We start from the raw sequence: 12870 nt of genomic DNA on the forward strand, positions 1-12870 counted from the left end.
TGTTTTTCTTACATTGGATAATGGATAAGCCTATTAAAGTTATAGATTCAAAGCTACTAGTTTTTTTTTTCTTTTTTTTCTTTTTTTTTTTTTTCTGATGTGGGATAAATTTTTTCATGACCAAAGTTTTTTTTTTTCTTTTTTCTAATGTGGGATAAATTTTCTCTTGACTAAAGTTATATATAAGTAAATCACCAATACGATCTTGGTGTAAGTTAGTAGTTTAAACAACCCTACCAAACCATACACTCAATCAAATAATTACAATTTATTATTGTTGGGGGAGGATCACAAACGATGAACAATCCTTCATCTCTTTCATCCAAATGGAATTTCACTCTAAAATTATATGATAAAATGATAAAAAATTAACTTGAGTCATAAATGAATGTGAAACTAAAATTATCTTTCACTCATATATGTACATAACGTTAGTTTTTATTAATTGAGTTGATCATCTGTAAAAATTATTTAATAAAATTCACAACTGTCTTTGTTAATAGAAGTACTTTTTATTAGGTAGTTTAAAAAATATTTAATGAAATGAATTATGATGAAATAAACGACATAGGGCCAAAGACATGAACAATCAACAAGAATTAGTAGTATATTAATACAAGACCGACGACAAACATGTCTGGCCAAGTCCAAGGCATCTAAATATGACTTTGCTTGTTTTCCGCACTTTTTGTGTAGAAATTAAAAGATGACAAATGATATGATAAGTCTTAATTCCCCATCAAATTGATTAATTTATAAAGTTATAGATTATTATTGATTTTTACATAGAGACAATCAAGAAGGTGGTTGATTAGTGGCGTATGCCCAAATCTAAAGAGACATGCTTCTTAGTGACACCGACAAATTTCAGCTGTGTTTAATTAGTATTAATTACGTAATGTTTGATCATTTTCTTCTTAAGTGTTGTTATTTATTACAATTTAGTACTTTCTTCTTTCGTATTTGATGTTTTAATTCTATTAATCTTATTTGTTGTTTTCCTTAAAATATTTCTACTTATATTATTTGTTGTTTTTATCATTTTATTTGTTGTTTTCCTTAAAATATTTCTACTTATATTTTTTTTTTATAGTTCTTTCGTTTTCATTTGTTATTTGCATTTACTTTTAACGTAGATTTCAATGTGAATTTAAAAGTCAAATATTTAAATTGAGATTTTTTAAATATTTTAAAAAGTTGATATTTAGAAAATATATATTGAGCGAATCTATCAAGATCTCACGTGAATATGTTTTTATATATCAAAAAGGTGCATCTTCTTTTCACGGGAGCCCATTTGCTAAGAACTCCACAGTTAAGCATGCTTGGTGAGAAGCAATCTTAGAATGGGTGACCTTCTGAAAAGTTTTTTTAGGTGCGCACGAATAAGGCCAAAGTACGCTGAAAAGAGTTGTATTGATCTGTGGGCTAGTCTACAGTCTACATGAGTAGTCACCGGTATTCGATTGAGCCGGGTGTTACAAGTACCACCTGTACCATATCAAGATTTAGGAAAATATATCTGAAACTCAATCATACTTCTATTACCTATCACTTTATAGTGTTGCAACAAAAATCATATCCCAAGTTTTCAGTCAACTTGTCCGATCCACATGTTTTTAGTTACTTTTATCCGAAATATATACAATTAATTGTGATATGTATTATATTAAAAAATATCACTATTAATTATAATTATAATAAACATATAAAGTATTTGGATTAGTCGATCTCATTCTAATTTATGTAACGCCAATAAAATATATAGCATGCATGTAATTAATTTCCTATATGGATGTTATTTTTAATCATAAAAATAATTTCATGTCAAATAAAGTTGCATTAAATTATAGATTATAACAAGAAAATTTTTTTACACAAATTATTTTTAAATGAGACGATCTCATAGTAAGATCATCACTATTGGGCTGACTAATGTATATTTAATGTCTTAAAGGGATCACTTATAATTTTAAAGTGATTATTTAGAAAAATAAGCTAATTCTACGAGTCCGTATGGTGAAACGGTCTCATACAATACAAGTTTCTTGTGAAAAAAAAAATCTCTTTTTTCACTCCTTTATTCGTAGGTCATTATATTCATCTTATAACATCCTCTTATATATAAGTTTAAATGAATATTCATGCAAATTGTTGACTAATAAAATAAAACCAAATCGTGCATTGCAAATTGTAACTTGTAAGATAAGACAACACTAAAAAGGAGTGGCGTTAAAATGTGAAGGAAAAAAGAAAAAGACGAAGGTAATTCAATGGCCAAAATCAAATAAGAAAGGCACACCTTTGTTATTGCGTTTAGGCTTCACATTATATTTAGTCCAGAAAATTTCCGTACTTATCGTATATACTTGAACAACCAACGTGGAGAATCATTAATCTTGGAGTTTAATTATGTCAATTTTTAAGGGTGTATCCAAAACAAAATCAAATATTAACTAAATAGTTTTTACAAAAATGTGCATATTAAGGATTAAACCTTTATCATTGTTGTCATATAAGAAAAATTTTACCAGCTTAACCCAACACATATTATTAGTATCCATAGGTAAATGAATTAATATAAAACATAAATTTTGTTAATTAACAGTATTGTTAGGGCATGTATATGTCTGTTTCAATTTTAGCTACTCTGTTCACAAAACTTAATTATGGAAGAAACCCATAATTTTGGGAACTCAAAACATTAAATATTGTCCAAGCATGACGTATTTCCTTCCTAATTACCATTACTTGATTCATTACAAAAGTTTATTAAAAAAAATGCATTACTAAAGTACTAAAATAAAATAAGTAATTGCATTTAGAGGCACAATCAATACTAATTAGCGATAGCGATATTTATCATATTAACATTACAAAAAGATTAGAGGACATCAAGGCCATCAACTTATAACTTAACACATAGTTAACAATTGCAAATCAAATTTTAAATAAGGGTGAATCAAATCCTCACTCAAATAGTATGATATGATCTTACATTTTGAAAATGATACATCAAGAATAATCATGATGAAGAGAGTGAAGTTTGCAATATTATATGAATCCTAACAAATAAGCCAAGGACCACTCACCACTTTAACCTTTAATGGTTAAAGAAACATAGACCTTTGTTTGGATTATATATATATATATATATATATATATATATATATATATATATATATATATATATATATATATATATATATATATATTGATAAAAATTTCCGTACCTCTCGTAAACTTCAACAACCAACGTGGCTAAATACCAAACTTGGCTTACAAGTATGCCCACTTTGCTACTTGCTTGCGCATGCATCCAAAGAATGTTCACCTTTATTTTTTATACATTCAAACTTTAAAATATAAGTAATTAAAATAAAATAAAAATATTGTATGACCCTTAATGCAGGATGACTTGTATGGCTGGACTGTAACCTGTACATATTTTCAAAACCATTTTTGTTTACAACTAATCGTAGATTCATATTAAGTAGGTTCAAATCTTTGGATCATCAAGACATATTCTATATAGTATTAGTAAATATATTAGGCGATTAGAAACTAGCTAAAAAAACTCCTTTCATATCACTCATTTTGCTACATAAGTATAAATATATATATCAATGAGGTAGTGATATAAAATTAAGTTCTGATAGATAATTAGTCTTATTAAAATTCATCATTTTGTGATGTCAAAGAAAACATTGATAGCCTATTACTTGAATATATACATTCACAAGCAAGAGCTAACTAAAACCAATTCCATAAATTATATCGTCAATGTTTGTGTTCTAGAAGGGTTATTTTGTTTTCTTGAAATTACTCCTCATGCAATGACATAAAAATTTAAGAATTAGGGTTCGCTTGAATTGAGAGTGCATATTTAAGGGGATAAAAAAAGTCAAACTAATATAACAAAGCTATTTAAAAATGCAAATAAAGTTATTGAAATAATTTTGATAGAGTTAAAATGAGAGAAAATAAAAAAAAGATGAATAAAAAAGAGGTTGATTTCCCTCATTAGGAGATAAAGAATTCCCCCACCCTCCCCTAGGGTAAATTTATATCCCAAAATACTATGTTTTCTATTTTTCATTACCTTCTAACAATGAAATCCCTTTAATCATTTATCTAATTAACTTTGTTATTCTAATTTGACTTTTATTTACCAATAAATATTTGCTGTCAATCCAAACGACCCCTAAAAATAATAATTTAACCAAAATATATCAAATTCAAATAGGTGAAGAAGTATTTTAATAATTGAAGGAAGCATATAGGAGCAATCCCACAAGATTTGATAATCCGTACAATGTGACTTATGGAGGCTAGGGTTTATAACTTATAGTTTGGATACTGTGATAGATTTAGTCAAACTTTTGAGTCGGAGTGATTTTCATTAATCAATACATTAATATTTTATGGAGTATATATATATTTTTTTTCAAGATACGAACTAAAAAAAAAAAATAAATAAATAAACTGGGTCTTATGATATCTCTAACTCGCCCTTTCAAGTGGTTTGGGTGAGCAGTGTGGGTGTATGCTATGTCCTTCTCATATACGGTGCTAAATGTTACACTTGAAAAAATAAGACATAGATAAAATTCGAACACGTGATCTCTTGTCACGTTGACTCATATATCTCGTCAAAAAACCAACTTAACAAAAAATTTATACTAATAATTAAGACCTCAGTATATATTTTATAGTCTAATTGTCTAACACGTTTAATTGCGTTTAGAAATCTAACATAAAACAAATATTGTTGCACTATATTTTGTATATTTTGAAGACATGATAATAGTTCAGCTGGACGACAAACTACCTAAATTATACTTCATATGGTAGATGGATGCATGCACCTTAGCTTGTACTTTAATTTGTACAATGTACATGAATTTAATCACAAGTAGATCTTAATTATATAGAAGTACGACAAATTAATGGATTTGATGAAGCAAATACCCAATTATATCATCATGATCTTATCTTACATCCATGAATATGAAACTTGAACATTTGAATCATATAGAAAAGTAAAAAAATGCTGCTGGGGACTCTAAAACAATTATCAAAAAGTGAAAAGAGCAATAATTTTTCAAGAATATTTTCTCCATCACATTCTTTCTTAATCAATTTCATCCAAAATTTAAGCCGATAATTGTTAGCGCCTGGTAATAAATTATGTATTGATCAAACACACCATTCAAACGAGAGTCCTTTATAGTACACCAGCAGAGCAATGCGAGCAGGCCATATGAGGCCTTGTGCTGGGCATGTGGCTTTTGTCACATTGATTTTTCAAACCATATGTCAATATGTCAAGTGAAACTTTAAAGCCAAAAGTTTATGAAGTATACTCTCTCCGTTCCATTGAATTTGCAGTATTTTTCATTTTCATTCGTTCTACATAATTTGCGTCATTTCTATTTTTAAACAACAACCCGCCACTTTTTTTCTCTTTAATGCAAATTTAATGAGACAAATGAAGACATCTATACGAAGACATTAGTGTTGCTGCTGCGTGCCTCTCTAGCATAACGTACACTTAAGTACTTAAGTGACTTAGCTGATACATGATTTAAGGGCTATGTATTATGATTGGTACAGCAGAAATGAGCAGATCCTCATGTACCAAACCAGCGAAAACGCAGAGTATACTAGTATGTTAATTATCATTGAGAAGTTGGTAGGCGAAACAAAAAAGTACCATACATCATATCATGATATACATACTAATAAAACTATCCAAAAATAACAAATAAAATTATTAATTAATCTTTAGTTTTAAAAAAATTATGTATCTAATAAATTTAATCACAATACTACATATATCATATTTTAAAGTTACATTTTTATATATTACATCTAATAAATTTCATATATTACGCACTCGATAATATATACATGTGTCATTAAATGGTTGCCATCTATATTCAAACATCCTTCCTCCTTCCTCTGTTCCATATTAGTTGCAACATTTGAAAAAATAACACTATTCATTCATCACTCTTAATTTGTGATTAGTTTTTAATCTATAAGTTAAAACATAGTCAAGTGAGATATTGTTTGATTCGTCTCATTGGAAATATTATTAATATCAAATTTTTATAATATTTTAATATATATAATTAGAGATATTAAGGATTAAATTAGTACATTGGACTGCGTGAAAAACAAATGTTGTAATTAAATTGAAACGGAGTAAGTATACTGACGTAATATGGGATTAGATTTACGTGGAGGCTGGAGTAATGATATATAATAAGTTGAACAGTAGCTGTAAATCAATATTCATTGTTGTTTTTCGACAATAACAAGCACTTTTTGTACAATGCCGTGTTGAGATTAGCTACCTTGGTAGTTAGTTGATCATCTTTTTTAAAGAAAACGATATTATTAGTCTAATCTTATCTTATCTATAAGACAAAAACTAAACATTGCTATGTTTAAATAGATAATACATACATTTTGGTGCATTTTCTTCCAAAAATGTAACCTCACAGTCATTATCTTTTAAAATGCGTTACATCAAATTCGTCTCGATAAACTTGAATTTTAACTCATAGGAATAGAATAGAATCCAAAAAACGAGGTATTAGACCTTCAAATTAGGGTCAAATATGGGTCTAATGTAAAACCCGCGATTCCAAAACGCATGCACATCCCTAGCGATCTACATGCAATGACGGGGAGTATATAGCAACAAAACCAAACTCATAATGAGGAAAATAAATGGTAGTAAGATTAATAGCAAGTGTACTTCTATGATCTAAACATTTTTTGAAACCAGAAAGTCACTAAGAAATAGATCTGAAAATGAATCAGCAAGTTCACCGGAAATTTCAATGGTGAGAATCGAGATGTGTACCCTACTTTATTTCTATTGAGAGTTTTGGACTAACACGAGACTGCTCAAATTAGCGCCCTAGAGATTCAAGACGCAAACAGGATAATAGAGTACAGGCTTCAAAATTTAAACCTGTCAGGCTGTCAATACACATCTACAAGGAGATCCAAAATTAAGGGAGGAAAATCGGCCAAAAAAGGGTGAATCAGACTTACAGGCAGGAAAGAACAGCAAACAGTCGAGTAGTCAACAATGAACCGATGAAGCTTGGAAGGAAAACCACAAATGTATACCCAATGTAGGTGGCAGCTCGACAGTAATATACATCGAAACCTGAACAAAAACAACGAAAACACTATAATTTGCATATAAATTTATTGCTAATATGTTTCAGTACTCGATCTATTATATATACAAATAGGACTAACCAAGAAATAAACAAATTACACACTCAATTATTAAAAATTTGAAATTTGAAATTTGTATAATGCATGAAATTTGTAATTGCAACTACTTATTTATTTTATTTATAGGCATTTAATTTATCTTTCCCGTGTAATTACGTCTCTTTATCTTTCTTGAGCCGGGGGACTCATTTGGCCGCGCTCTCCTTTATGGGTATGAGTTGCCGCCATCCTTCCCTCCCCAGACCCTGTCCATAGTTTTTCTATGAGCGGGATACAATGGGTAGGATGATGATGATTTAGGTCATGGATATAAAGGATCGGAAGTCTTTGCGGGCAAAGATACAAGTTTTTGGCAATAGAAAAGAGCCAATTAAAAAAGTTTAGGAACAACAAACAATGTTCAATCAATCTACATATGGAGTACATAACTTCACGAATGGTTGGTTTTAATCAGATCAGGCAATAAGAAAAATTAGTCCTAGAAATTGATATCTCAAGCGAAATTCTTTTTGAAACTTCTTACATGAGAGGATAAGATGACGAGGTAGGCTGAACAGAAATGCCGGACAAGCCTCTAACAAGAAATGATGACAAGGAGGCATCAACGCAAGACAAGGGAGTGCTTAGAATACAAAAGCTTCATACAGGGAACAAGGGATCAATGGTTACTGAAGCAAACTTAGTAACAAGAACACTGAAAAGTATAGATGGACTTGGGACTTTCGCAAATTATAATCAAATAGTCATCCACAAGCTACAGAGAATGCTGCTAGATTAGATAACGATATAAAATACATTGTTCGAAAATTCTGTCAATAGGAAGTTGAACTGTTGAAGTTTAGAAAGCTTAAATTTCAATGCTTTTCTAAAAACTCTGGCACGCTAATCCTGAATCGCTCCAGCTTTCACCAAGGATAAATGAAACAAGAAAGCTTCAGCACCAAGGCTTCAACTTCTATAACAAGTTTTCTAATGTAACCTATAACGTCAATTTTGATTCCTTTCAAATTCCTAGACTATCTTATCTCTTAGATCTCTTACTCATTGAACTTACAACTCAACATTTAATGTCAAAAGAACAATTGTATGAAAAGAAGACTGTCAGATTCTGACAAGAATGCTCACCGCTCAGCCTAATTTACCAAAACAGCTTTTGAAGTTTATCTAAAAAAGGCCTAAAAATTAATGTCTAAACTATAACCAGAAACTTTGGCAATAAAAGCAACAAATCTAGTACTTCTATAAGTTATAACCATCAAAAATTTCTATACACAACAATGCCAAAGCTTTAATTCTAAAAGATCGGGGTCGGCATTGTTGTGAGACAATGATATAAAATATTTTGGCAAAGTTCATAATCAGAAAGCCTCATCTAAAACTAACCATCAGTTGACACACTTATAGAACACAAGAAAGAAACCCCTTACACTCTCTTGCACAAACAAAGCACCATAAGATTACTCTTTTACATCAAATGTGTTCCAACCATATTAGTTGGGCAAAATATGTTCAGTTAAGTAAAAATATGATCGAGTAAAAATATGTTCACTTGAGCATAAAAATAGTTTAGCTCAGAAAAACAAGTTCAGTAGCATAAGTTTTATTAAGATCACATGTTATGGAAAGAGTCACAGTGAAGATAATAACAGGTTCCCCCTCAAGAAGATCGGGAATTCATACAAGTTCACAAGGAAGAAAGAAGTCAAAATTGTTCAAGAAACGGGTAGAAATGAAGTTTATGGTTTCTGGTAAAAGATATAATATGCATCACACAAAAGTTCCTGTTAGAAAGATGAGTGAACAGAACAGCACCAAAGGCAAAGACTTCCACAGATATCTTTTCTGTTCAATATGATAGAACAAAGCTAGTGTTGTCGTACTTGACTGGCTAATACCAAGTTGTGGCTTTTGCAGTAGCATACAACTTCAATACTACAAGGCAAAGAGACTGCTTCTACTAAAGATCAATGGCAGCTTCCAAAGCTTATGTAAAGTACTAAATAATACAGATTCCTAGTTCCTATTATTAGGTGAGGAACGTAAAGAATTTACCTCTGACCTCAAAAACATCCCAAGACTAATAACCGTGATTAATATTAAGAATTCTTTACACATCTTGCGTAAACGCTTGTAAGCACTATCATTGATGTTACATGCAAAAGAAACATGAGCACATCACCAACAACTCGGAAGCTGGAAGAAACCTTTAATGGATCGAGGGAGAAGGCCTAATTTAGGTCAATTCATGGAAAACAAACTTGATCAAACTTCCTTCATTATCATAAATGCTACCCGATACCCTCAAAGACCATTAAATTTTCTTAAAATATAATCTAAAAAATCCAGGGAGCCTTAGCTTCCTGCTGTACCATCCACCGTAAAAAGTTATTCATTACTAGTCATCATTCATCCACATTTTTAAGACATTGATTAAGGGATATTGATAACGATGACATCATAACAGCATGTCAGAGAAATAATGCTGGTAATAACTTAAACTGAATAACTAATGTAGGGCACAAAGAGAAGAATCAGCCAGTCTTGCAGGTCATACTAAAAGTACAGTCTATGAAGCATCATGAAGCTTAGTAGCGATCTAAAAAAAAAGCAGTCTACAATAAGTGTATACAATAAAAAAAAATTTTAATAAATAAAATAAAAAAAACCTGCCCATAGTATACTAGCAAATCAGGAGTTGCTCAATCAAATAGAACTTACTAGTAATATGTGTAACACCAATAGCATCAAACCCAACCCTATTTAATAAAAGGTACTAGGGTTAAGATTCATGCACGCCTTTGCTGACAGCCAAAGAGAGGTTCTATGACAAAATAAAATTATATCCTTGTTCATCAAACCCTAGAGGACAGCCACGATATCTAGCATTTTAATGAAGATATTTGATTAGTGAAATTTTTCGCACATGCTAGTTCGCGATGGCTGTCATACAAAAGAGTGAAAGCTATTACTTACAGTAGAAAGAACAATCCTCCCCCTTCCCTCCTCCTCCCCCTCTCACTCCAATTCCAGCTTGTTTGTGCAAAATAGCTAATGCTTAAGATATAGCACATTTCTCATAATGAATGAGGGATTTAGGACCTGAAAATGACCACAATTTTATAGTAGCAAGAAGCTTGAAGAATAACCTGCTGAGTGCTGACCATCTCAACAGCAAGGATAGAATTTGAAATAACATGTGATCAATAAGTGGCAGCCCTTGACTTCCGAGGAGGGTGCTTTTTATCAAGTATTCTCTGTCCCTGCTAACATAGATATTGAGCTTCTCTCAATCACAAAATCAAACTTAAAACCTCGTCAATTTGAAGATACGGGAAAATGATTTGACCTATACAAGACTCAGATAGCAGATCAACCCTCCCCTCGAATCTTGTTTCTGAACCTTTGTTTCTGAAATTCTTTGTTTTCCTTATCAAAGCTCTTCCAAGCCCAAAACCATAATATCAAAGCTCTTCTTTCCTTTTCTGTTCTTTGTTTTCCTTTATCTTTTCTTTGTAGTCTTTTTTTCCTCCTTACCTTTTTTATTCATTTTATTTTGTTCTAATAAAATTGTACATTCATTTCCAACTCTAAAATTAACGTTTCTTGTTTCCATTTCAATTTCTCGTATCGGATCGAATTTCTTGTTAGGTAACATTGATAAACACTACCTAATTTAATACAAAAGTTCTTGGAAGATGAAACAAAGACTAAATAAACCTAAAAACATTATGTTTATACAGCAACCTCCAAGCCTATATTAGACATATGAATTGTGAGTTTATGACCGTCAATAACCTGTAGGTTATATAAAAGCATCATCGGCAAAGCTACCAGCAAAGAGCATGCAATAATACCTATATTTTCCCATTTGTTGACACAATTATAGCACACAAGGACAAAAGAACGTAAACCTTCAAAATTTTAGTAGCGCCTAATCGCCAAACAAAACGTAAACCTTCGTTCCTTAATGAAGCTTCTCATCACCAGAGACTACAAAGACTATGCAAGAAGGGTGGCCAAAGATCACTTGGGTAGCAGAAAGCAAGAAAGGGCAAGATGGAAACGGGTCTACAAAACCATAGAGGCTAGTGCAAAAGAGCATCTTGATGAGTTATTCTTTTGCTTCATGGAGTTCATCATGTCTTTAAAGTAAGATTTTGACATTGCTATTGTCGTTGTTGCATCTAGTAATACTCCTTTCAACAGCAAGAAGGTCTATTATAATACCACCATTATTCTTGTATTGACATCAACTAAGTCTACAAACTAAAAACAAAATTGTCGAGACAAAGTCATGCCTTCAAGCAATAGCATACTTAAACCCTCCAAGTTCGATTAAAGTACAGATCAATTCAAACAAAAAACTTGTTCCTACACTTACTTATGCAGGTAAAGTTGATCACTAGTGCCAAATAATGCGAAATGTATGCGAGTGAACATCACAAAGCTATGAAATCATATCAGTGACACCATTCAAAACAGATTAACAAAGTTGATAGTAATTTCACTGCTACAAACCTGATCAAGTTTTAGTCTTTCGACGAAGACGTTTCCTAAGCTTCTTATACTTGTGCTTATTCATCTTCCTCTTCCTCTTCCTCTTCACACTATCAGCCCACATCATATTCGGACGCTCCATTTCAGGTCCAATAAGCTGAGATAAACCCAAACCAGATGACAAATTCGGATCCATAAAAAACCCAAATGAGAAAATTGGGTAAACCTGCATTTTACTGAAATGGGCGAGTTCAGTTAAACGTTGGTTTTCAGGGTTTAATCCACCTCCACGGTCGAATTTAGGTTGACTAAGAATTGATTGGTTGATGAAAAACAATGGAGGAGAGGGATTTATGGAGTTTTGAGTTGTGAATGTTGTAATGAATCTAGTTGAAGATTGTTTGCGGATAAGTTCTCGTAGAAGGCGAGCCATTTTAGTGATTGATGACAAAATGGGAAGGTAAAAATTAGAGATTTAGCATAATGAATTTGGGGATTCAGAAAGATGAAATTCTATTAGGGTTATTTGTTCAGATAACCAAAGTGGAGGGGAGATTTAGGGTAAAGTTTTGAACTAGAATTGGTCATTGAACTGATGAAGAGAATCAAATAGGACTATAGGAGTGCACAAGATGAACTGATAACGGGAAGAAAAAATATTATGCCCTCACGCAGGATCGAACTACGGACCTCCAGTTTACAAGACTGGCGCTCTACCACTGAGCTATAAGGGCTTATTGATATGCGTACTAACTGAAACGTACCATTATCTAAATAATTTCTGCTTTGTCAAATGTCCAATTTGTTGTTTTCATAAAAAATCAATTTAATTATATCATCACAAATTCTTTTTAGAGACGGTCTCTTAGATAGATCAACTTTAATTGGACCGACTTATTATGTATTTTTTAGAATATTATAAGTAGGCATTAAGAATGATGTAAGTAGACACTTTAGATATTGAAAATAGGCATTAAGATACGATTAGTAAGCATTAAGAATAATGTAAATAGACATTAAGAATAAAATATGTAGGCATTAATCTTTAATGGGTAGGGTTTAAGGTACGTCTCTCAAAGAGACGGTCTCTCAAGAGACTAGCTGTTATAT

General features: G+C 31.4%; 1 protein-coding gene and 1 non-coding gene across 2 annotated transcripts; both read right to left on the bottom strand.

The window, feature by feature from the left end:
* Window positions 1-6726: 6726 nt before the first annotated feature.
* Window positions 6727-12365, bottom strand: LOC130808849 (uncharacterized). Its single transcript, XM_057674366.1, has 2 exons — window positions 11782-12365; window positions 6727-7189 (listed from the first exon to the last, which is right to left on the bottom strand). The coding sequence occupies exon 1, from the start codon at window positions 12191-12193 to the stop codon at window positions 11786-11788; it is 408 nt and encodes a 135-aa protein (XP_057530349.1). The 5' UTR covers window positions 12194-12365; the 3' UTR covers window positions 6727-7189; window positions 11782-11785.
* A 57-nt stretch (window positions 12366-12422) lies between these two features.
* TRNAT-UGU (transfer RNA threonine (anticodon UGU)) lies at window positions 12423-12494 on the bottom strand. The gene has a single exon. It is a non-coding gene; the product is annotated as a tRNA-Thr (tRNA).
* Between the last annotated feature and the right edge of the window lie 376 nt (window positions 12495-12870).

Source organism: Amaranthus tricolor, chromosome 3 (assembly GCF_026212465.1).
Source record: "Amaranthus tricolor cultivar Red isolate AtriRed21 chromosome 3, ASM2621246v1, whole genome shotgun sequence".
Taxonomy (NCBI): Eukaryota; Viridiplantae; Streptophyta; class Magnoliopsida; order Caryophyllales; family Amaranthaceae; genus Amaranthus; species Amaranthus tricolor.